This window comes from Cervus elaphus, chromosome 15, assembly GCF_910594005.1.
Source record: "Cervus elaphus chromosome 15, mCerEla1.1, whole genome shotgun sequence".
In the NCBI taxonomy this organism is placed as follows: Eukaryota; Metazoa; Chordata; class Mammalia; order Artiodactyla; family Cervidae; genus Cervus; species Cervus elaphus.
Window position 1 is genome coordinate 79,458,756 of NC_057829.1, and position 26,452 is coordinate 79,485,207.

A 26,452-nucleotide genomic window follows, 5' to 3' on the forward strand; every position below is an offset into this window, starting at 1 on the left:
TCCTCCACAGCTTAGGGAAGGACACCCAGCGTTCTTACAACCTCCCCAGGAGAGGGGGCCGGCATACGCCGCCGCCCGGAAGAGCTCCCTGATCGCGAGGAACCTGGGGGAAAGTGGGGAAGGCCTGATGGCCCGAGTCCCAGGGCCACCTGAGAACTGGCGCCACCCGGGGTTCGAGTCCCCAGCTGGGAGCGGAGGGGCTAACCCTCTCTCACGTCTCCACAAAAAGCGCTTCGTGAGAGTGTTAACCGCTTTCCCATCTGAAAACCGTCAAGGAAACACGTCCTGGAAAACCACGCCAGGAGGGCGCTTGTCTCAAGAGTAAATAAGCCCCAAACCCGGGGGGGTCAAAGCCTCAGGGAGAGGGAGGGAGGAGGGCGGAGGAGCCATTCGCGTCAGGCGCAAGCGGGAAGAACCCAAGGCAGGAAGCCTCGCGAGATCTGAGGTCGGGATCTCGCTGCGTTGCCTAGCGACAGGGAGGACGCTCGCGGGCCCCCAGGCTAACCCCCGCTTGTAGCCTTAAATCTCCTACCATGGGGGAAGAAGGCGGCGGCCGCAGCTGTGGGACCACTAGGGAGCTGCAGAAGCTGAAGCAGCAGGCGATGGAGTATTACCGCGAGAACGACGTTCCGCGCAGGCTGGAAGAGCTGCTCAACTCCACCTTCTACCTCCAGCCTGCCGACGTCTACGGGCACCTGGTAGGGACCTGGGACCAGAACCCTCTTTCCTCCAGCCCCTCTCCCCCCGCCCCGCGCTGCGGCAACGCGGGGCGCTTGCGCCGCAGACTCGCGCACGCGCGCCGCCGCTGGCTCCTGGCTGGGTTGACGCGGCGCCGGGACCCTGAAGGGAAGAAGCGGAGCGGAAACCTGGCTAAAGGAATCTCGAGAGAGAAAGTGGTGGACTGGAAATTGCTGGAGGAAAGAGGGCTCTGGGCGGATTTGTAGCTACGGCGCGACAGCTCAGGGGCTGGCAGGCATCCTCACTACCTCTGGGCGGACCTGTCCGGCTGCCAGTTATCTCCTTTAATCACAGCCCTTCATACCTCGTAGCTCAGTTTACCAACCTTCAGCGGCCTCCTTTTGACCACGGAGCGAACGCCTGTGGCTTTCGCTACAGCGTAGTCTTCAGCCCACCCTGGGGCCTCGTAACCAGCAGGCTCCCATCGCTGCCAAGTTTTTGTCGATTTCAAACCTCGGCTCCTTGGCTTGTGTGCCCTGCGTGCGCTCCGGGGATGCCTGTCCCACCTGACCAGCTCGCACCTACACTTCAAATTCACATCAAAGTCTTGCCCACTTCGCCCTGGACTGATCGTCCTGCAGCGGCCTTGTAGCACCCCCTAATTTGTTTTGAAACCCTCCCCAGGCGGCTTGTGAGCTCCTGTGGAAAGGGGTGGGGTGGGGGTTCGCCTTTTCACATAGTTCCTCTGCTCAGCGCACCATCTGGCGCATATTTAGTCTTAAAGCCGTGGGCAGTTGAAACAAAGGCAGGCGTTTTCTCACTTCCAGACCCGTAAGTACAACCAACACCCACCTTCTGAAAGGTATGTTTGGAACTGGTAGGGATTCGCACTCCAGTGAGGCAGAATGACATCACCAAGCAGAGTATGTAAGTGCAGTGAGGAAGCAATGTGTCTACAGGGTCCAAAATCACATCTTGTCGGGGCAGTTAATATAGGAGATGTTCCACAAATATTTGTTTTTATCAGTCTTGGCTGATACGTCAACTCGGGGGAGGGGGCAGGGGAGGTGTTTATTGACGCACTTTGTGTTATGTGGTTCCTGTAATATCACTTCATCCCTAGGACCACTGTGAAGTAAACCTTATGATTCCGTATTACAAATAAAGGAACCATGGCCCGGTGAATTTAGATGGTTTTCTCAAGGAACATTGTGAATGACAGAAATCAAACCAGGTCTGTGTCCCTAGTACCTAGCAGAGTCCATAGTGGACACTCACGATGAATGAGTGAATTCAACTCCCAATTCCATTCTCTTTCCACAGTCTCTTGCCAGGGGAATTCTTGAAAGTTAACTAGTCTAACTTCCTCATTTTAGGAAGACCCCAAGCTGTTGTCTCACAATGAATTAGTGCAGAAGTTAAAACTGGAAACTTGGACTCTTGCCCCCAGTGTAATGCTCTTTGCAGTCTATTAGGCAACTAGGACTTCGGTTGGCACAGCTCTTTGGGAACTTATACCTCAGTTAGGGACAAGGGCCACTGATACATAAAATAACTGGAGTAATAGATCGGGTAATACAGAATTGTGTGCCAGACTGAGGAATAGATCACTGTGTGTTTGTTAAAGAAACTCAGGGGTGGGCAAGATCCCTGTGGGCTGTAGCATCTGGGAGTTTTGGCCTGGGCTTTGACGAATGTTCAGCAGTTGACATAAAGGCACCTCCATTTTCTCAATTGCTGCCCCAGTTCTGGCCCTCTTTATTCTCAGCTAGTCTCTCCCCCTCCCCCATCAAGTTCACCCCACTAATGCTGCCAGAGTAGTGTTCCTCATCCCATATCTGACCCATCATTCTCTCACTCAGAACTCCCTGTGGTTCCCTCTTGCACGCTTAGTAAGAACCAACACATTCCAGTGTGTGTGACTCACAGCGCTCCTTGGTACCTACCTTGGTACACAGGCTTATCTACGCTTCCCTCCCCTGCTCCTCTACGTGGGCCCACTGACTTTTTTTAAAATGTGAAGTTTCCCAATTCCCTCCCCTTTGCTTACCCTATTCCCCCTACCTAAAGTATCTACCCCTGTTGTCTGCCTGTTGAAATACTACGCAACCTCCTGTGTCCAGCTCAAATGCCATTTCTTCCATGCTTCTCTTACGTATTAGAGGAATTCAGGGATAGGAGAGATCCCTGTGGGCAATAGCAATACTATTTGCTCCTTTATAAAACTTACGATTAAGAGTTTGTGATTGGGAATCGGGCAGATTGGATTTGATCCTTAGCTCTGCTGCTTTGTAGCAGTAACGAACTGTTAAATTGATGGTCCCCAATGAACCACACCACCGGAATGAACAGTCTTATGGAAGTCCCTCCTATATTGACTGGGGTTGTGGCCTTATGACTTGCTTTGATCCATAGGACCTTGGCAAGTATGATGCAAACAGAGGTTTGGTAAGGGCTGGCATGATGTATTCTTGGAATACTCCCTCTTGGAAGTTAGTCATGCTGAAAGGAAATCCGATTGCCATGCTAGAGAGAGCAAAAGAGAGAGAGATCAGGTCGTGTAGAGAGAGGTCCTAGCAGATGTGAGAGACCTCCCAGATATGCTGTGAGAAAGACAGATGGCCTGCCAGCCCCTGGATGTTCCAACCATCCTGGCTGAGACACTGCACATAAGAATGAAAGCATTTTGAGTACTCTGAACTGAGTCAAGCCTACAGATGACAATCTGTATAGGAGACCCCAGGCAAGATTAATCAAAGAATTGCCCAGTTAAGCCCAGCCTAGATTGCAGAATAATAAAGTAAATGGCTTGAGCCATTAAGTCTGTTACAAAGCAATAAACATCAGTTATTTTAAGACATTGGTTAGTGAAGACATTGGTTATTTTATCTTGGACAGGTTTCCCTCTGGAATTCAGTTTGCTCATCTGTGGAACTGAGGTGATACCACCTTGTAGAGTTGTTTTGAGAAGTTAATAATATAATGTATACAATGTGCCCAAGGTTGTGTTAGACAGGTTGTGTCTGGCCTTTATTAATGCATGCAGGATTCAAATTTTGTTCTTGTTCAGTTGCTAAGTCATATCTAACTCTTTGCAGCCCCAAGGACTGCAGCATGCCAGGCTTCCCTGTCCTTCACCATCTCTTAGAGTTTGCCCAGACTCATGTCCATTGAGTCAGTGATGCCATCCAACCATCTCATCCTCTGTCACCCCCTTCTCCTCCTGCCCTCAATCTTTCTCAGCATCATGGTCTTTTCCAATGAGTCAACTTACGAAATCCCAGATATACCAGGCACTGTGGAATGTGATACAGTGATAAACAAGACCAAGTCACTCCTTTAAGGTACATATTAAACATTTTTTAAAAGTTAGTTCCATTTCCCTCCTTACACAATATGTGGTACATTGTAGGTGCTCATTACTTGTTGAATTGAACTCACCAATACACAAAAGTTAAACTAGATAATATTTTTCTTCTCTGATTCTATTAACTTCATTTTGATACTTACTGTATACCTGGGCTTCCAAGGTGGCTCAGTGGTAAAGAATCTGCCTGCCACTGCCAGAGACTCAGGAGACTCCGGTTTGATCCTTGGGTCAGGAAGATTCCCCTGGAGGAGGAAATGGCAACCCACTGCAGTATTTCTGCCTGGGGAATCCCATGGGCAGAGAAGTCTCATGGGTACAGTCCATGGGGTGGCAAAGAGTTGGACACACTTAGTGACTGAGCACACACGCACACACAGGAATATACAAACTATCATCCTTAAAATGCATGGATGCTTGAAAATTGGCTTTTGCTTTAGTTCTGCTGGGCACTACCTCGGTGCTGGCACATTGCTGATGGATGTGAGATGACTAGTTAGGTAGGTTGTGGTCATTGGATGTTGAACTGAAAGATCAGAGGCCTGGTCTGCTATGTGGAAATAAAGAGTGAATCCTGTCTGAAAAGAGGGTGAGGGGGTGGGCCTTCTCTCACCCCTCTTCCTTCTCTCCCAGCCCTCTGCACAGGGGCACAGTCGTGAATCTTTTAATTTTTATTTGTGTATCTATTTGGCTGCACTGGGTCTTTGTGGTGGCATGTGGAATCTTTTTTTAGTTGGAGCATGTGGGATCTAGTTCCCTGACCAGGGATGCAACCTGTACCTCCTGCATTGGGAGCTCAGAGTCTTAGCCCCTGGATCAGCAGGGAAGTCCCTTGAATCTTTTTACTCAGGCTCCTTGGGAGGATTTTCTCCCTCAGCTTCATTCTCTTTCTTCTCTTTCTTCTGTTTCTTGGATCAACTTCCAAATGACCTCTGCTCTTCCACATCAATGAAACCACTGTCACTTAGGTTCCAACAGTCCTCTTTGAACATGTAGTTCTATGCATGAACTGATGGTAAATGAAGTACAGCCTATGTATAAGTCTTCACCTTTTAAACTATCAGGTGCCTTGTTGGGAGGAATAATAATGAACCAACTTAAGGCTTCTTGGGTTTGAATGCATCACAGTTTTCTAGAAGTCAATTGACTTCAGCATCTTGGATGGAAGGATAGGTTAGGGCTCATAAAGAATGAACCAGGACCTTTAAATAAAGACATGCCTGTGAGTTTCCAGTGAGAGTTCAATAGACAAATTACCCCATGTACCAGAGGCTAAATCCAAGTCTCTTTCTGTTTCCACAGAGCTGCTAGACTAATCCCAGAATGAGGACATTCACAGAGAGGTTTAGTAGAAACTAGAGTAAATGTGAAGGACCTTTCAGAGATAAATTAGATGTGGTATTTTTGTGTTTTTTTTTTTTTATGTGTGTGTGTGTTGAAGGCAAACTGCTTTTCTAAACTTGCAAAACCTCCCACCATATGCAAAGTCGTGGGGAAAAATGTGCTGGATGGACTTGGGCTTCCAACGCTCCAAGTGGAAATATTCTGCACCATTCAAAATTTTCCCAAGGTAGGAAGCAACTTAAACCTGTTCTCTTTGTCTTGGCTCCACTGCATTTATTAGCATTTACTGTCTAAATAGTGGAAAATTAATGTTTCAAAATTCAGTGTCTGTGAACTACACATACAGTATTTGTAGGCAGTTATGAACACAAAGCATGAATCATACAATCTGCCATCATGGTTTATCATGTGCACTGTTTGTACAGACCTGAAGGTGATGTGAAGATGGGGCAAAAATAGTTTTAAAACTCTGACACTACTAATGTCATGAGCTCTATAATCTGCAGATAGGGTTATAGATTCATGTATTTACATAAAGATTTACATAGATTTGGTGGCTTAGATGGTGAAAAATCCGCCTGCAGTGCAGGAGACATGGGTTGATTCCTGGGTTGGAAAGATCCCCTGGAGAAGGGAATGGCTACCCACTCCAGTATTCTGGCCCGGAGAATTCCATGGACAGAGGAGCCTGGCAGGCTATAGTCCATGGGTTTGCAGAGTCCGACACAACTAAGTGACTTTCACTCACTTACATAGAATTATACATATGTAGACTGACCTACATGAAGAAAATTCATTGTTATCCATGAAAATAATTATGATTAAATCTGTATCCTTTTTGCTATTTTTGGGAGAGGCAGTGATAAAAATGAAGTTCAATGTAAGGTTTTTATAAGAGTATTTTAACAAGGTAATAATTTTAAACATTCCTTGAAGTCAGGTTCCACCGTGTTTCAATAGCTATAAAAATATCTCAAAGAAAATTATAGATTCTCATTTTCTCTTTGAAATTGGTGATAAAATATCATGTACCTTAAAGTTGGATACATTCAATTTCCTATTTCCTGTGAAAGGCAGGGAAAATGTAGAGCACATTTATATTGTTTTCAGAACATATGTTCTGTGGTGATCTCAACTCACTTTGAAGTCCACGAGAACGCTTCACCTGAGCTAGCTGAAGCCGAGGAATTGGAAAGGTTGGATGCTGTCAGCACCGCAGTGCAGTGGGTCAACGAAACCATCACTGAGGAGCTCCAGGGCCTAGTGCCCTCCAACCAGGCTGAGGTGGATCAGGTGCTCAGGTAAGTATGAAACTTGGAAACGTAAGTGCCCAGTATAATTATGTACCTATTTTCTTTCCATTTCACCTGCCAGTGAAACAGGTGTGTCCTATCTACAGGGTACAGTTGGGAGGTCAATTAGGAAACATATGCTAAAGCATCAACATGTAGCATAAAATCTTGCTTTTCTTCTGAAAACCCTGCTATTAAACTTTTAGTGTGTAAGGCCACATAAGGCCTTTTGGCCTCTTTTTATGCCTAGGGCTTTCCTAGGATTCAGTGAAAGTTTCTCTGGAAAAGGATGAAGAATTAAGACATTGTCTTTTCCCCCCTGTACATCCTCACGTGCATCATCCCCATGAGCCTCTCTTATCCTTTTATATGACCCAGTGGGTGGTGCTTATGTTCTGATCTCCAAACACAGTCAAATATTCCAGGCCTTGCCCACAGGTTGACTCTAAAATGTGCAAACCAAGGAAGTATGACTATGTGAGCATAGTTCACATAGCTAACCCAACCACGTGTGGGTTACCATTACTTTTCCTTTTGTGTGGATCAGTGCCACAATCCTCATGGCCAAAGAAGGTCAACTGGATTCTCTCTCTTTAAGTTTTATCATTTGCTTAATTGCGTGTAACTTCACATTTTAGTTTGCATCAGAGTTGTATCATGACCTTATAAAAAAACTTTTTTTGAATAGCTTTTTACAGGTTTTGAATGCTATATAATTTTGTGTAACTTCTAGTTATGTCTTTTATAAATGGCATGTGTGCATGCATGTGCATGCACATGTATGTGCTCAGTTGTGTCTGACTCTTTATAACCCTATGGATTATAGCCCTCCAGTTTTTGAATGCTATTCCACTTCTTTGTGTGTGTTATTTGCTATTGACAGATCCTTAATTGTTTTCCTAATCTCTCAGTTATACCTTCTATTTCATTACATTCCTTTTTTTCCTGGAATTTTCCCTCCCAAATCTCCCATCTTGAGTTGTTCCTCTCTAGACCTACTACAGAGATGCCATAAGATATCCCTTCATTGTTCTCCTGTTTCCTGGATCCCATATCTTCCGCTTTCTTGAATTGTTGGATTACATCCTGTAAAAGTAAGGATGAAGGCTTCTCTCGTGGTACAGTGGATAAGAGTCCTCCTACCAATGCAGGAGAACACAAGTTTGATCCCTGGTCAGGGAAGATTCTACATGCTGCCGATCAACTAAGCCCACAAGTCCTGAGTCCAGGCCTGAGAGCCAAAACTAGTGAAGCCTGCCTGCCTAGAGCCTGTGCTCTGCAACAAGAGAAGCTACCGCAAGAAGCCCACACACCGCAACAAAGAATCACCCTCGCTTGCTGCAGCTAGAGAAAACACTGACCCAGGAATGAAGACCCAGCACAGCCAAAATAAATATATAATTTTTTTTTAAGTAAGGATGAGAAAAAAGTATTTGGGATATAAATTTTTGTAAGGGTATTCTTACATGTGTGAAAATGTTAGCATTTTGCCTTCATGTTTGACTGTTTAGCTGAGTATGGAATTCTCCTTTGAAATCTGTTTCTTTCAGTACTTTAAAGGCACAGCCCCACCAGCATCTGATGCAAATTTGATTCCCATATCTTTTTTTTTTTTTGGCTTGTAGTTTTTTTGCCTCTGGAAATTTTTAGCCTCTTTTTATTCCAGGGAGTTGAAATTTTATTTAGAGGTACCTAAGTTGGGGTTCCCAAAAATTTTTTTAGCTGTTCATTTTAAGCACCCACCTCAAATTAAAAAAAAAAAAGTTAGTCCTGCATATAGTGCTATATATTTCACTGTCTATCCTTGTCTCATTTTTTTGTCTGATGGTCATTTATTCAAAAAGAAAATCCAGTAGCCCTTAATCAAATTGTTTCTTCAAATTTTACCTTAAAAATAATAAACAGGGCTCAGATAATTTTTAAAATGAGCACCCGAAATCTTTAAACATTTATTTCCAGGCCAAAATTATTTTCAGTTCTTGAACACAGTTTTATAACAGTGTCATTTTTCAGTCCTGGAAATTGAAGCAGATTTGTTCTTAGGTAGCTTAAAAAGCAGAGTTAGCTACTGAAATATTTTAGGGTCAGCACTAAAATGTGACCAAAGTTACAAGCGATATTCCTAAATAATCTCATTATAAATCCATACTTTCTTGCCATTAAGGACATTCTTTGAAAATAAAGTACAAGAAGATAAGGAGAGAAAAGAATTGGAAAAGAACCTAAAAGACTCAACAGTGCTTTCACCCCAGTCACCACCACCCCCACCTCCTCCTCCACCTCCATCCAAGAAAAAAGGACAAAAGCAAGGTCAGTGGCTTATCATCTTGTAGAACCAACCATAAGTAACAAAGGTAGGGGAAGAAAGGCTGATGCTTGGACTATCTTTTCAAGTTCAGGTCTCTCCGCTGCACACCTAGATTGGGTTCCCACCAGGTACCATCCATCCATCCTCCATGCCATTTCCTTGCTTGAAGCTACAATGTTAGGTCAGCACGGTTTTACCCCATCTTGCCCTCCATTTTTATTTGTAAGATAAAAAATATTTTTTACCCAGATGTAAGCACTTAGTAAACAAAGTACTCTGAACCGTACTTTGAACAGAGTACTCTGAATAGAGTATTCTGAACAGTACTCTCTGCCCAAGGCAGAGAGGGTGGGGGTTGACATGGAGACCTTGAACTGCTTCTCAAATTTCCCATTAGCTCATCAGAAAGCCACTCCATATTTTAAAAATTAATTGTGTCCTTTGACATGCATAACCAACATTTCTGCAGTCCCACATAACATATTAATGGAAACTGTCTTTGGAAGACCTTGCCATTTTAAGGCATATAATTGAAGTTATCATGGCCCTTTGCTCCATGCCTTCCAACATACTGTTCACCTCTGTTCCTCTAATATGTTAATTCCAGAGTGGCTGCTAGTGTTGTAACAGTGTTTTGTATGTCCATCCAGTTACAACACGCTCCTTGAAGGCATGAATCATGCCTCATTCAATTTAGAACTGCCAGCTCCTAGCATGATGCTGGGAATAGACTAAATACCAGATGAGTGTGGATTCCATTGAGTAAGAAAGCACCAGAACCATGGACCAAAGAGATCATGAAGACAAGGTCTCTTATTTCATGGATTCAGATGCTGAGGCCCAGACAGAGGAGGAGAGTTGCCCAAGGCAGAAGAATCATGTTAGACCAATCTTCTGGAAGGTGGGGATGGCCACTGCTGAATCATAGGTAGAGACCACCAGTGGGTGTTCATTTGGTGGTTTCTTTTGACTAATAGAACTTGGAATGTAAGAAGGGAAGGAGTAGGAGGGAACCATAATTTGCTAAACATTTAATGTGTGCTGGGTGCTTATACATCTGACTCCACTTACCTTACTACCTGACTTAGGCCAGCAGCTGTGGAGAGCAGAGAATAGGAGGGGAACGAGAGATTTATTATGGACACTCTGGTGCCATAATTAGTCTGACTAATTATGACTAAGTGGCTGAGAATATATGAGGGTGAAAGATGGATGGGGATTCTGAGTGGATGGTTAGATCTGGAAGGAATTCCTCATAGAAAAAGGCATCTGCTTGGGGTTGGCAAGCAAGGTAACCAGTTAGATATACACATGAGATGTTCAACACAAAGGTGGGTATGCAGGAGCAATGGTGGAACACAGAAAAACAAAGGCTTTGGAATTCACAAGACTGTTCAGATGCTCTCCTTAAATTCACGTTCTGCTGAATGTGGGGCAAGTCTTTGAGCCTAAGCCCTCATTTAGATGAGATAACAATTTCTACCCTACATGACTGTGGAAAGAGTTAATACTGAATATTCTAAAATTTCTTTGGCAAAATACATGGCTGAGGACATTTTGGATGTTAGAGAGTAGTGACATCAGACAGAAACTTCTCAGGGGTGGAAGTGGTGAATACATTCTTCCCAGCCTCAGTTTTTCATCCTTTCTTTATGCTTGGCCTTTGCATCTGTAAGTAAAACATTGAAAAATACAGTTTTATCATAGTCACATTTTTGCTTTCTGGAAAGCAATCTTTTATCAATATTTTTTTCTTCAGGAAGGATGGAGACTGCTGCAGAAAAACCAATTATACCTGCAGAACCTCCTGAGGCTGTCCTCTGTGGCAGCATGGCCATAGGGGCTGTGTCACTGGCTGTTGCCAAAACCAGTGCCATGCTGGACAATAATCCTCTCTACCTGAACATTGCATTATTGAAGCACCACCAGGTTAGTGCCCATTACACACCTTTACAAGAACCATGAGTGTCTCAATACGAATGAACCATGTTCCTCATTTCCTCTTGCCTCCCCCGCCCCACCGCCCCATTTTAGGAACAGCCAGAAAAGCTAACTATACCTCTTCTGATGGTGTCGCTGGTCAGCTGTGGGAAGTCATCACCTGGGAAGCTGAATTTGATGAAAGAAGTGATCTGTATACCCCATCCTGGATTAACAGCTAAACAAGTACCTTACATTATCTCAAACTACCTTTTCTTTTAAAAAAAAAAAATCATCATTAGTGAGTCTTTAGTGGATGCCCCCGAGGCTTATGATACCATGGAAAAAGGAATTAAATTAAAAATGAGAAAAAAAATTTAGGAAATTAGGGAAGTGGGAAGAAAACAAGACCGCAAATGAAAGGGGACCACATTTAGACCACCTTGGATCTCCGGCTCTTTATAACCTTGACTCATGCTAGAGGCTCACAGTTGAGTTTGAGCAGACTGTGGGAGTTGGTGATGGACAGAGAAGCCTGGCAGTCCATGGGGTCGCAAAGTGTTGGACACAACTGAGTGACTGAACTGAATTGAACTGAGAGGCTCACAGAGAAGCCTTGAGAGTGCTAGAAGGATGTTCTTTGGGACAACTGAGATATCTTTATTTACTAGTCTATGCACAATGGCTGCAACAAGAGGAAGCTGGCACTTTCCTAGGAGCCCTTCTGTTAAGTAGGAACTGCAGAGCCTAGCAGATTGCCTGGCATGTAAGAGAGGTTTAGCGCACGTTTATGGAATATGGAAGGAAGGAATCCTAAGTGGCATGTTTACTACTCAGAAGTCTGTTAGTGTCTAACTGTTCTTCAGTGGCATAAATGAGTCAATATGCCTCTTTATATCTTCATGAAATATTCTGCCAATTAGGCATTAGGGAGAACTAAGCATTTGTGTTCTATAGTGGATGTTTACAGGAAAAGGACAGGAAGCTCCGTCTCCTCTGGGCAACATAGTGACTGATATTTTATCCAACCTAGTGAAAATCATTTTTTAAAAAAATCTCAAGATGATTTCTTTATGATAAAGAATTCTTTTTATTTTTTTAAGGGGAATAGGCATTACCTCACTTTTATCAGTTTTGAAAGACTCGGATTTATATCTGGCACACCATCTGTCAGATCCCGTGCAGATTGTGGCGCCAGGATCTTTCCTTCAGTTAATATCTGTCGTGCTATTTGGGTACCAGAGCATTTGGCATGCCATTCTTCATCTGTCTCCGTATGCAGATCCCACCGTCAGCAGAATACATCCTCCTCCTTCCTAAGTGACAGTGGATTTATACTAATTCAAACACTGCCATGCAGAAGCCCTTGATGACCTGTGACATGTGTTGCAAGAAGGTTGGTCAGGGGACCGTGAAAGAGAGTGTAGTTAACGTGACCCAACCAACTAAACCAGCCAGTTCTGAACAGTGAAGAGAGGATGACAAGGAAGAGCCTCTCATTCATTTTCACCCAAATAAAAATGGAGAGTTGAAGATTAGCATTTAATCCTCTGATATTGTAGGCCATATGTAATTCACTACCCAGGATGTCTTATCAATGACCCTACAAATATTCTGAGTCAGAAATATTCATGTGTGGTATAAGTGTTTATATTTAAAATTCTAGACTGCAGTTGTGGAGTGAAATGTGAAGTAAAAGTCGCTCAGTCATGTCCCACTCTTTGCAACCCCATGGATTACAACAGCCCATGGAATTCTCCAGGCCAGAATACTGGAGTGGGTAGCCTTTCTCTAGGGGATCTTCCCAACCCAGGGATGGAACCCAGGTCTCCCACATTGTAGGCAGATTATTTACCAGCTGAGCTATCAGGCAGTTGTGGAAGATCACAGTTCTTCTGCTTACAGGGTGTGGAGATGCTTCTGGAAATTCAGAAACACATCAACAAAGCAATTGAAATGGTATGTAAAGAGGATATATGGTATCTAATAACTGATGCTTATATACCTTTTGGTGTCAAAATTATAGTTCATTTTGCAATGTGATCAATATTGTTGCTACAGATAGGAAAACATACTCATTTTCTTTGGGTTTCCCCTATGATCCAAGCTCATACGTTCCCTCATTGGCTATGGGGGCCAGTTTCTAATGGAACTTAATCATCTCATTTTGATCTCTGAGGCAGCTGGCCCTGTGCAAAGATTATGGCCCCTCGGATCGTGAGAGGCCGTGTGGTATGATGGTGCAGGCACAGTCACTTGTGCCTGCTCAGAATCCCAGTGCTGGGCAAACGAGTACCCTTGACCGAGAAGCCTGTGAGGGGGATGTCATAGAGGCTGGATGGGGGCAGCTATAGAGGCACCAGGTTATTCCATCATATTCTTTATCATTAATTTAAATTGGAAGACAACTGCTTTACAATGTTGTGTTGTGCCATTCAACAATGTGAATTAGCCGTAAGTATACATGTATTCCCTCCCTCTTGAGCCTCCCTCCCACCCCACCCTTCTAGGTTGTCACAGAGCGCCGGGTTGAGCTACCTGTGGTACGCAGCAGCTTCCTATTAGCTATCTTACATATGGTCGTGTATATGTTTCAATGCTACTCTCCCAATTTGTCCCACCCTCTCCTTCCTCCACTATGTCCACAAAGTGCCTCGCTCTCCATGGATGTATCAGGAATACATGTTCAGATGCAGGAGTGTTCTAACCAGGGTCATGCCCAGTGAGGTGGTGGGCTGAGGGTCCCGATCCTTGTCTTTCACTTTGGAATAATACTGCATTTATAGAGAAGCTGCAGAGTCAGTACAGAGAGTTCCCAAATACCTCCTCACCCCAGTTCCCCCCAGGGTTAACAGGATACATCACCGAAGTACATTTATCACAACTAGGAAACCAAAAGGCTAAGTTACTACTAACTGAACTCCAGACTTTATTCAAATTTCAGTTGTTTTTCCACTAATGTCCTTCTGTTCCAGGACTCAATCCTGAGCCCACAGTTACATAGTGTGAGGCTTCTAAACTCCATGATTAGGAAGCACTGGCTGATCCTCCTGCAGGATGGGGGCCAAGATGCCATCTCAGTATGATGTGAAGGAACTTTGGCTCCAGTGCGACCTTGCCAGCACTGAATCAGTAACGGGGCAGGTGGCTGGGCCCATGCCCTACAGTTGATCAGAATTGCTTTAAGCACCTGGCTGCCCACTCCAGTATCCTTGCCTGGAGAATCCCATGATCAGAAGAGCCCGGCGGGCTGCAGTCCACGGGGTCACAAAGAGTCGGACACCACTGAGTGACTAGCACTTTCACATTCATACTGGAGCCAGTTTCCGGGGTGCTTTTCAGGAGGCCAACTTCCTTATGGGTGACCAGCCTACAGAGACTCAGACTTGATAAGTTAACCCTCACCTTGCCTTTTGCGTTGCCCCTTTACTAGCTGTGTGCCCTTGTGCCAATTACATAACCTCTCTGCCTCAGGCTCCTCGTCCACAAAATGGATATGATACATTGTGAGGAGTAAACAAGCTGAATATAGGCAATGTGTTCAGAGTTGACACCGCCATGAGCAATGCGTAGAGGTGGTGGTTGTCAGAGGAGGTGGAGGAAATCCAACTTAGAATATTAGAAATTCAGGATATTTGAGCTTTCTGCAGTCATCCTGACTTTCAAATTTTTAATTATACAATTTTAATTATACAGTTTATTTTTAATTATACAAGTAGCTCATGAATGTTATGAGAATTCAAATACTGGTAGAGCTAGTACCCCCCACCCTACCCCTGTGCTAACTCCACCTACCTGGACCCCACACTCACTACCACCCTCAGTTCCAGTTCCATCTCTAGAGCTGACTCCTGTTAAAAATTGAGTGTGGTCTTCTAGCCTTTGTTTTGTATTTGTACACACAGACACCACACATACAAGTATATAGCATGATTTGTGTTTAAAATCATGTAAAATTCTGCACAAATCTCTGCAGATTGCTTTATTTCTTTACCCTTTTTATTTGTGTTTATCTTTACTGATAATCTGGGAATTCTTTCTGTAATAAAGGCTTCAGTCCTTTCTACATGTGACATTAATACCTAATTTCTTCTACCACGTTGCCTGCCTTTTTAACTGTATTTTATGAAACCATAGAGATATTTTTCTTTTTCAGTTTTGACGAAGTAAACTGTATCACTGTGTTCTTCTAAGGCAGTGCTTCTTAGTGGGGAATGATTTTGCCCAAAGAGCAAAACATTCTGGGTTGTCCCAGTTTGAGGCTCTCCTGGCATCTAGAACGCTGAGATCAGGGATGCTGGTACACATCCAACAGTGGACAGGCAGCCCTTCAAGCAGAGGATCACCCAGCCAAAGTATCAAGAGTGCCACAGTTGCAAAATGCTGCTTTACGACTTTTGCCCTTGCTCAGCTCTGGGCCACGGATATGCTGCTCTTTACCTGGCAGGTTTGGCACTCCCACATTCCCCCCTCCCACCAGATATCAGCTTCTTCCAAGTCCCCTTCCCTGACTTACACAGGGAAGTCCCCTAGCTCTGCACTCCGCATCACACCGCCTTCCTCCTGGCTGTTACCTGCATCTCACCTGTCTGCCATCACTAGATCACAGCTTCCTGGGGCAGTGCCGTGTGTGTTTCACTGTCTCTTTTCTCTTGGCACATCTCTTTGCTTCCTATATTATTTTTATTAATATCAACGGATAGAAAGTTCAGCTGACTCCATAGTGAAAGGAAGCAGGATAACTTCTGTCTTTGTGTATAACTGAGTATGAACCTTGTTGATTCTTGACAAACTTGCCCCCACTTATAGAGCCAATAACTGCTGGGCATTAAAGTGCATCATCTTTTTGTGGGGACGGCTGTGCTGGGTCTTTGTTCATTTTGCACGGGCTTTCTCTTATGCTGAAGCTGAAGCTCCAATACTTTGGCCACCTGATGCAAAGAACTGACTCATTAGAAAAGACTAATGCTGGGAAATATTGAAGGCAGGAGGAGAAGGGGATGACGGAGGATGAGATGGTTGGATGGCATCACTGACTCATTGGACGTGAGTTTGAGTAAGCTCTGGGAGTTGGTGATGGACAGGGAAGCCTGGCGTGCTACAGTCCATGGGGTCACAATGAGTCAGACACGACTGAGCAACTGAACTGAACTGAACTTGTTGTGGAGCATAGGTTCTAGGCACATGGACTTCAGTAGTTATAGCATTTGGGCTCAGTAGTTGTGGCATATATGGGCTTAGCCATTCCATGGCATGTGAAATCTTCCTGGACCAGGGATCGAGCCCATGTCCCCTGCATTGGCAGACAGGTTTCTGTCCTCTGCACCACCAGGGAAGTCCTAAAGTGCATCCTATGTCAATACTGTAAACCGTGGGAGCATCTCATTGGTAATTAGCTTTGCTTTTAATGTCACATGACATTACATACATCAGATCCGGCATGTACCTGATTTTGAGAAATTGTTTTAGGTTTATGAAGTTAAAGAGTGATTGGCATCACCCATGCATGTGTGTGTGAGAAGGGGGGAGAGAGAGAGAGAGAGAGAGAGAGACTCACAGCGTGACCAGCTTGGCCCCAGAGCAGTCACCAGGTCAGAGGACCAAAAGCTCTGCTTGCTGCCACAGACGTGTCTGAAAATCCCCAGTGACATATCTTTATCTTCTGTCCCACAGTCCCCTCCTCCAAAGCCAGAGATGAAAAAAAGTCATGATGGAGGCAAAAGAGGCCAAGTAAGTAAATGCATTTCCCACACTATTTGACAGGTCATTTATTCCCCGCCCCCTCCCCTCTCCCATAGTCACTCTGCTCCAGGACCAGGCCTCACATAAACAGAAATTGCATGGTAATATGCCTTCAAGGGGACTGACCCAGGCAGCCAGCCCCCAGAGCTGGAATATCATTCCGTCCCTGCCTGTCTGGCAACAGGCCGCCAGGCCACCACTGCCCGCAATCGTCTGGCCCACTGAAATCTCAGACTTTGACCTTTCCCCAAGGTCATCTGGGCCATCACACCTTCTTCCGCTGTTGTGCATCCTCTGTGCTGTGTCCTTTCAGCTGGAGTCTCCCGTCCTTTTTAAAATAAAACCTTTCTTGAAGAAGAGTTACATTTTTTTAACTGACATTTTTACAGTTGTGTGGCACTGTGCTTAGTCGGTCGTGTCCAACTCTTTGAGACCCCACGGACTAGCCTGCCAGGCTTCTCTGTCCATGCTGATTCTCCAGGCAAGAATACTGGAGTGAGTTGCCCTGCCCTCCTCCAGAGGATCTTCCCAACCCAGCAGTTGAACCCAGGTCTCCTGCACTGCAGGTGGATTCTTTACTGTGTGAACCACCATAGAAGCCCTTTTAACAATTCAGTTCAGTCATGTCTGACTCTGCAACCCCATGGACTGCAGCATGCCAGGATTCCCTGTCCATCATCAACTTCCGGACCCTACTCAAACTCACGTCCATTGCATCGGTGATGCCATCCAACCATCTCCCAGCATCAGGGTCTTTTCCAATGAGTCAGTTCTTCGCATCATGTGGCCTTTTAGCAGCTATATCCTTCTAAAGGAAAATGGGACACAGGAAAGAGCAGGTCTAGAGGAAGAAGGCAGAGTCAGGACAGGCAGGACAGACACTTATAGGGCCAGACTGAAGAGTCACCAGCCTGGTGGTCATGGCTCAGGTCAGCCCGTGTTCAATAGTAGAGCAGACAGAGAGAGGACATGGGCAACTAAAGAGAGAGGAGTGTGTTCCCAGGTCAAACTTGAAGACCTTGGGAGGAAGAAAACTATTCCCAGATACTGCAGAACACTCATCTGCCCAGAGGTCATGCAGACATGAGCGGGAACTAGGGACAGGGTGAATGGAGGGTCAGAGGACCTTGTGTTTGGAGAGCTGTGTCTGGTTATTAACTGCCAACCACCAGAAGCTCCAAGAGCCTTAGCGTGCTGTATTTACATGCGTGGTTTTCTTGATCCTGCAGCAGCAGATCACCGGCAAGATCTCCCATCTTGGCTGTTTAACCATTAATTACGACACTATAGAGCAGCCACTGCTCCTCATACAAGGAATCTGTGCAAACCTGGGGCTAGAATTGGGAACAAACCTGCATCTAGCCATCAACTGTGCTGCACATGAGCTGATGGACTATGTAAGTTTCCACTCCAGAGTTTGTGCCTTTTGTTTCGGTCCCATTATTTTTAAATTAGAACTCAAAAGAGGAGCCTATCTGTTTATATTTCCAAACAAATTCTATTTTTTCAAGTAATATCATGGAAGGGTCCAAATATAAATGGAGTTGGGAAAGCCAAGTTAGCTAATGACCAGACAATGTGTTATGCTGTATTTAGCCACTTAGTTGCATCCAACTCTGTGGAGCCCCATGGCCTGTAGCCCGCCAGGCTCCTCTGTCCATGGGGTTTCGCCTGGCAAGAACACTGGAGTGGGTTGCCATACCCTTCTCCAGGGGATCTTCACAACCCAGGGATCAAACCCAGGTCTCCCACATTGCAGGTGGATTCATTACTATCTAAGCCATAAGGGAAGCCTATAGTCTTTTTCTGACAGACAATAACATAGCCATATAACTTTAAATATTAACAGAAAATGTCATAATAATTAGAGAAATTCTGTAATAAAAGTGACTAAAATGGATTACTTATATTGAAATAAGAACTGCTGAAAAATAACTTAACAAATTGGTATGTTCTGCTGAGTACATTCATTTGGTTGATGAATGCTGAATTGGTCAAGCATAAAAAGTGAGTCAGTTGTAACTATGACTTGACAAGCTCTTGTAGACACATGGTTCTTGGAGTTTCTGCTGGTGACTCACTTTTTAAATGTAAAAAGTGTTTCCAAGTTATTGAAGTTTTTGGAGAATAATTAGTAATGGTAATTAATGTCAAATTCAGGAGACATGACCAAATAGGATTCCACTTTAATTTGCAATTCTAATTTTTAACTTCAGAGGAAATCTTGAATAGTATATTAGAAACCTAAGTATCAGCTGACTTCTAAAGTTTTTAGTTTGCTAAGAAAACTAAGCACAGAAAAGAATGTTTAATGTAATTTTCTATTCTTCACATAATGATTGGTTCCTAGGCATACCATTAAGAAAAATAATTGCATGTTTTCATCTACAACATATACCATGAACTATGAATATACTGACTGCTAGCGCTAACTAGACTGGATATTTGTTGCATATATTTGGTAAAATGCATTAGCTAGATAGCAGATAATTCTTCTTATGTTAGTTCAAAGTCATTGAAAAAGTTAGTTCAAAGTTAGTTCAAAGCATTTCCTCTCTGACAAGACAAGATTGTGTAAGTTTTGCAGTATAGAAACTAAGAGTTCCTAACCACTTTTTAACGTGAAAAAAGTACAGAATCTTTTCAATGATAAACTTCTTAGGAACCTGCTTAATTCTAAGGGAATCCATTCTGTTAGCAGCCACAGGAAGGCATTAGTATACCAGAGTCATTCTGGTGCACTCCACCTCCCTCCCCGTACCTAAAGGCCCCAGGTGCCACTGCTGGACACAGATTTGGACTGGACATAAGGGTGCTGTGTTTGCAGACATCATACTAAATTCTCCTGGTCCGTTCACTCCTGTACTTAAGTACCTGGGGGCATTCCAGACTTCAGATGAACAGGCTACACTAGAATTCCACTTCCAAAACAATAGTTACTGCTAGAACATGCCTGCTTGCTTTCACCTAAGTCTCTTTACATTTCATATTGACTGTTCATATCTGAAAAGTCTAGCCCTGCTTTCAAATTTAAACTATTCACAGTAAAGGAAGTAAGCTAAATTCATTCACTGTGAGCTGAACAATGGTAGTTCTATTGAGTAGGCGGGTTTGCACTGCTATTCTGTTTATGAATTTATGTGACTGCCCATCTTCCAAGCTGCCAGGTATCTGGCATCACATCCTAAAACTGAAGGAAGAAATTACTCCTCCCCTACCCTGCAGGCAGTTGTTTCGTGCAGGTTTCATCTGAAGTCCGTGGGAAGAGATGTATGGGGCATCCAGAGAAACGCAGACTTGATTTTCTCAGGTTGATATTTCACAGATATTTAAAGTAAATGGCACAGTTTTCTCATGCGAGGGTGGCCTGAAAATAACCCGAAGTCTTTTATATGAAATGAATGAAAATGAAGTTGAATTGCATCTTTAATGTTTGAAGAACTCATCATTTAGCCTATTTTAATATCTTCCTTACACTTATCAGAGTAAAGGAAAATATGAAGTGATGATGGGGACCTACAAAAGTGCAGCTGAGATGGTTGACCTGTATGTGGATCTGATCAACAAGTTCCCTTCAATTATTGCCTTAATTGACCCTTTCAGGAAGGAGGTAACAAGATTCACCTTGAATTTTATAATAAAACAGAACAGTCTCATTCTTTTGGATCTGTAGATTTGACATGTAATTTGGGCTGGGATATTTTATTTGGGCGTTTATGAGAAAAGGCACTTACCAGGCAAATGACTAGCAGAAACAGAATTACCTAGGAGTGTGCCCATCTATGGAATAAAACATGTATCCCCCAGCACCTCAGAGTACCTGTGTGTTTACCAGCAGCCTAACTGATGCCTGCTGTGCTAACTGGTGCTTCAGTAGGTTAATCACACATCATTTCCAAGTGCTCATGGAAACGGAACTTCAACTCGGCCAAATGTTTTTTAACCTAAATTCAGTTAATACACATGTACAGAAGTTAAAAAAAAAACATTTTTTTAAAAGATTTGAGATACTGGGGTTTTCTGACCTGTTCGCACTAGTGCATCTGACAAGGATTGTCTGTGTGCCTACAACTGTCTTTTTTCCTAACCCACTTAAACTTCAAAACTTACCTTTTTGATTTTATGAACTTGAAAAGCCATTAGATACAGTAAGCAGCTGTTCTCTTTAAGATAACTCAGCTATTAAAATTTGAGGGACAGAAAGAGAGCTGGATCTTACTGGAGCCCCAGGATCTCTCAGTCCCATCTTTCCTTTCACAGCCTGGCTACATCCCAGCACTTGTGGAAGATGCTGAGCCCAGATCTTTCATCCCACCAGACATATCTTCTGCTTCTTGTCCCCAGGCTCTGGCCATAGCTCTCTTTTTAATGTGATAAGATGCACCTATATTGTCTGTCCTAGTGGGACAGGTGGAAATCTAGTACAACGGCTGGGAAGACTGTATATTACTATTTAAATGAGCATTTCATTTCATTTGGTGGTCTCACCAATTAAAAATAAGGGTGTTGGGAATGAGGGTCTACAGCCCTGCAGGCTCATTTCTTTCCATTGTATTTTTACCAGAAATAACATTAACATCCTCCAACCAGCCAGTCTTTAGCCGCATCGTGGATAACACAGTGGGTGGGAAGAGCCGGTGTTTGAGGGATGTCAGAATCAACGTGGAGAAGAGCATTTAATGTGTATTAACATTTTACTCACTAGATATTTAAGCTCAAATTTAATCACTTTAGGTTTCTGTTCCACAAAGCCTATTAACTTGTGTGGCTGTGGTACAGGCAGCATTCAGCTGAAAAATGCAAAAAAACAAAAACTCCCCCTAAACCCCTAGCTTGTGTATCTCATAACGGTGTCTAACTTTGATTATCTACTGTATGATTCCTGTTGTTTTGTGATGATGCTGCATACACTGTAATGACCAATTCTTAAATATCCACCCAGGACTCTGAACAGTGGGACAGCATCTATAATGCTCTTGGTTCCAGGTGTTACATAATTGCGGGCACCGCATCCCAAAGCATCTCTAAGCTGCTGGAGGAGGGCAACGTCAGCATCCTCAAATACAGCGGGCTGATCATAAGACACACCAACCAAACCACCATGTCAGACCTGGTGGAAATAACCAGCCTCATCCACGGTGAGTGGGAGCACAGATCTGAAAGACTCACGGTGAACTTAAATACGCAGTGTATCAGGTACTCAAAAGCATGGAATCCATCTTGGAAGGAAAAACACCCCAGCCATTTGCGAGTGATTTGGTGCTCAACAGCAAAATGCACCTGACTATTGATTTAGTTCATAATGTTCTAACAACAGCCCCACCCAGGAGGTCGCCCCTTTCAGGGAGGGCTACCACAAACACGTGGCTGAGGCCGCTGTTCTCTCAGCTTCACAGGACACCACAGTGATTTTTTTTTTCAATCATTAGCCCACGCTGGTTTTTTTTTTTTAGTTCCTCAAAAGTTTCAACTGTAGTACTAACCACAGCTTGCTCAGTCGGGTCTGACTCTTTGTGATCCCAGGTTTCCCTGTCCTCCACTATCTCCCAGACATCAAACATGATCCCATCCATTGAGTCGATGATGCCGTCCAACCGTCTCATCCTGTTTCCCCCTTTTCCAGGGCATTCTCAGGAGTCTTGTTCACTTATGCACAGGGCCTGAAACATGAGTATCGTGAGTGGATCTCAGGAACTATGCAGAAGGCTAGTCTCAGAGCTGGTGCAAGACTCAGAGGGAGACTGGGAGCCAGGGGCCTGGGCTAGTGGCAGAAGATGGAATGAAATGCGTGTGGTCCCTTCACCTGCAGGCTTCCCCGGTCTAGGACCCAGGCAGGGTAGCTTGCAGGTGGTGGGAGAGACGCCCCGGGCCTGGCTTTTCCTCCTGGGCCTGGCACTCAGCAGACATTCTGTCCCATACTAGATCACTGCTGTAACTCCTGCCTGTAAGACACAAGACTGTCACCACAGGAAGAACTCTGGATTGCAGTCTTTGTAGGTTTTGGCAAATTTTAAGGGGTTTTGAGATCTTTAAAAGTGATTGATTAAGTACTATTAACACTGCTCTTCTAATAAGTCAACATTTAGAATGACAGTTTTCCTTTGAACAAAATTTTACATGAATTGTGAAATCTGTCATTTAGGCATATGATGCCCTTGTACTTACCATGTATTTTTACTCTAAGATGCATGTTTTTCTACATTGAACATGGATGATTTTGTCTTACAGCTGTGGTCTGAGAAATCTATCAATCTAACTTGAGTATTTTTCCTCTTTAGTGGTAATAATGGTGCCTCTTACAATCGAGGGCATCTTATATTTGATGAAACATAGAATTCAATTAGTATTTATCTACACAGATAAAATCAGGGTACTAGAAATGCAAATGTATGGGTTAGAATTCTCAGATGGTCAACAAATTGACTCTTCAGTTTTAAACCTCTGGCAAACTTTAAAGTTTTATTCTGGAGGCTTGTATCTGCTGCTTAGATTCGTACCATCTAAAATGAAAAGAATTCCTCTGCTTACAGGTAAGAAGCACATCGCTGTCTTTGGAAGCACAGAAGGAGAGTCATCTGATGACAGCCTTGTCGATTTGGTAAGTGCTGAAAACTGGCCCGTTGCAGAATTGCCAAAACACTGCTTTTAGCACGAAATGGCATCTCAGAGAACGGTGGACTTTGGCAGACAAAGTCATGTAACCTTTTATGAAAGACTTGCTTCCTCCCAGACAGCTACCTTTTGCAAAGAGCTAATCTTTGAACTTGTAAAAAGAAGAAAAATTGAAGTCCTGGGAAAATGATGAGCATACTGAAATGACTGGGGTGTGCACTTGCAATCTTACCTCTTAAAATGAAGCGAGAAAGGCCAGAGTGTTCTTATATAAAAGTCAGCATGCTCACATGACTAGGAGAGCATCTGACGTATAGTCACACTATCTCTGTACCTCTGACTCTTCTCGGCTTGTAAGCAGGCCGCTTTACTGATGTAAGAAGAGAAATTAACTTCAAGGCCGCTTTACACATATAAGATGAGAAGAGAGTAAACCAAAACAGCACACAGGGGCAGTGTCCCTTCTCCCTAAAGAGTTTAGTTGAGCAAAATATGACTCCATTTAAAATAAGCTGTTCCCCATCCCTTTAGGCTGTTGGACTTGGTGTCCGGTTTATCAAGTTGGGAGGTCTTTCTCGTGGCGAACGGGTGACTAAGTACAACCGCCTCATTACTATAGAGGAAGAACTTGGCCAGAATGGAACACTGGGTATGTGCTGCTTTCTGCTTTGTTTTCCTTTAGCGATGAATAAGAGAACAAAGATTGGGAGAGGGAGGAATAGAAGTCTCTCAGCAGGAGGGCAGGGGAATCCAAGGACAATAAATAAGTGCTGACAAAACCAGGATGGCATTTGCCACAATGTGCATTGTTTTCTTAATGGATTATCTATTTACCTGAATGTTTAAAACTCTCGCCCTTTTTTTGATGGATAGGCTGTGTGATGCTTTTCAATACTTAATTGATTGGAATTTCCAAGCCTACCTTTTGTTATGGTCCAAATTATACTTAAGGTTTCTCTGCACAGCTCAGGAAAGTTAAAGACAGATGTTTCCCTGGTGGTTCTTGGCAACAATTTGTCCTACTTAAGTAGACAGCATGTTAATTTAATGTAGCTTGGAAAGACTACAGTCTCAAGAGAAATGAACCAGTCATTTATGACATAGAACTTTGTAAATCTGCATGGATAGAAGCAGCTTATGTACCAGCTACCTGGAGAGAAAACCCCCAATATGCATTTTTACTGTTTATGTATTACTGTGATAGCCAAAAGCAAGCATGCAAAGATGTCTAAAGAGACCAATACCTGTCTTTGCAAAATTCTAAAACTATTGTATTTTAAAATGGAATTGCCAGACTGCAAAAAGGGATGTTATTTAAGTAGTGCTGACATACTTGTATACCATAAATCAGGGGTCCCCAACTTGCAGGATCTAATGTCTGATGATCTGAGGTGGATCCGATGTAATTAATAACAAAGTGCACAATAAATGTAATGCACGTGAATCATCCCAAAGCCATCCCCTCACCACCCTCCCCCCGGGTCATGGAAAAACTGTCCTCCATGAAACCAGTCCCCGGTGCCAAAAAGGCTGCGGACTGACCACTGCCATAAATGTAACTCTGGAGGAGGTAGATACATTATAGGGAGCACTGTGGAGTAGCAAGGAGGTCCTGCTTTGGGACTCAATATAGGCACTTTTTTCAGGGACCAACAGAAATAGTAACTATAAATGTGTCACATTATGTAATGACCTTGACACACATCCTAAGATTTATAGAAAAAAAAGATATAATGGGGAGACTATGTCTCAGTCATGTAAGGACAGTCCAAAGTTTGTATTATTTAGTGTGTAACGTGAGGGCTTTTCTTTTTTTTTTTCAAATGGGTAAAATTGTATGGCTCCTACCTATTGTCTGATTAATTTCTGTCATCCTGACTTCGTGGAAGCTCTAGATTCCCTAAATGACCGATCACATTTCCAACCAGACTTCAGCACAAGGGGGACAGCTGCTTCGGGGCATCAAAAAGGACTCTAGTGACCAGAGGCCCAGCTCCTCCCTGGTGACAGTGCTGGCCCGAGCATTCCGGAATGGGTTAACAGATTAATGAGGATTTTGCTGACATTGGCAGTGGTCAATACACGTGAAGGGGGACCAAAAAAACTGGAAAAGCAAACCACTCCACTGAGAGGTTGCGTAGGAAATCTTGGCAAAAGCCCAGCCGTTAAAACACTGTTCCTGCCTATGGGGACCTGACTGCAACAGTCTGAGTCGACAGAGGTTGACGTTGGCATAGTTAGTTGGCAAAGGTTTGTCTCGTGCAGAGCACTGGCCTTCCCTCCAGTTCATGTTCCTCTCATCCTATGCTGCTCAGCCTCTGCCCAAAGTCCGCTGTACACCAAACATTCCAGAATGTTGTCTAAGAATACAGTGCAAACTGAACAGAACAAGTGTATTGCAGCTAATGTATAACCAATGACAGGCCCACTTTTTTGCAGGTCTAGAATCCTTTCTAATGGTGGTGTGACACCTCTGGACAGTTCTGAAGCTGGTCTCCTCTAAATCCTGTAACAAAGAGAAAAACTGGAACCAGGGGCTTCCCTGCTGGTCCACTGGTTAAGACCCTGTGCTTCCGACGCAGGGGGCATGGGTCTGATCCCTGGTCAGGGAACTAAGATCCCACATGTCACATAGCCAAAAAAAAAAAAATCAGAGCCACTGAATTAGTAAACTTTATTGTTGTCATTTTTAACAGGCTTCAATGAAGAACACACATTTTTCTACTGGAATAAGGAAGCTGAAAAGGCTGGTGAGCTGCCCGAGGTCCCTGAGCCCATCTTCCCCACAGAAGTTGCAGAGGAACTTGCCAAACTTTGAGCGTCTGCCCACCAGGGTTGCATGCACCCCAGCTGACAGCCACACCACTCAGATTATTACACTGATAGACCTGGAGGATAGCTTCATTCTGCTTTTGCTCCAAAAACTTCACTAATTTGTGTGCTTTTTCTTCCTTTACGTTCACTGTTTGGTGAAAAACAGAGAGTATTTTGCCGGAAATTATACCTGCGAACCTGTCTTCCAGCTGTCACATTTCTGTGGGGACCCTGTTTGTACATGCTCATGCTCCGGTTCATGGAAAAACTGTCTTGCACATGTTTGTATATGTCCATTTGAGGGGGAGGGGTCAGGACCCAGTACAACAGTCCAATATTTTTGCTACCAACTCCACACTCAGTTCAAACATCTCA

At 43.8% G+C, this 26,452-nt stretch overlaps 1 protein-coding gene and 1 long non-coding RNA gene across 7 annotated transcripts in view; one reads left to right on the forward strand and one right to left on the reverse strand.

Annotated features, from left to right (window-relative positions):
- The window catches only part of LOC122708773, a 29,239-nt gene extending 28,564 nt beyond the window's left edge, over nt 1-675 (reverse strand). For both annotated transcript variants that reach the window (XR_006345309.1, XR_006345308.1), the window contains exon 1: nt 533-675. This is a non-coding gene — a long non-coding RNA (uncharacterized LOC122708773). The remainder of the gene's footprint in view (nt 1-532) is intronic.
- ENO4 (enolase 4) lies at nt 455-26,279 on the forward strand. 5 transcript variants are annotated; one of them, XM_043925265.1, is made up of 14 exons: nt 455-698; nt 5,487-5,615; nt 6,500-6,690; nt 8,846-8,991; nt 10,749-10,918; nt 11,024-11,155; nt 12,815-12,868; nt 16,583-16,639; nt 17,881-18,048; nt 20,136-20,261; nt 21,594-21,789; nt 23,182-23,249; nt 23,795-23,912; nt 25,960-26,279. In XM_043925265.1, exons 1-14 carry the CDS (start codon nt 534-536, stop codon nt 26,079-26,081), a joined length of 1,842 nt encoding a protein of 613 aa, XP_043781200.1. In that variant the 5' UTR covers nt 455-533; the 3' UTR covers nt 26,082-26,279. The 5 variants fall into 5 exon arrangements, with proteins under 5 accessions (XP_043781200.1, XP_043781201.1, XP_043781202.1 ...); XM_043925266.1 differs by lacking the exon at nt 12,815-12,868; XM_043925267.1 differs by lacking the exon at nt 5,487-5,615.
- The last annotated feature ends 173 nt before the right edge of the window (nt 26,280-26,452 follow it).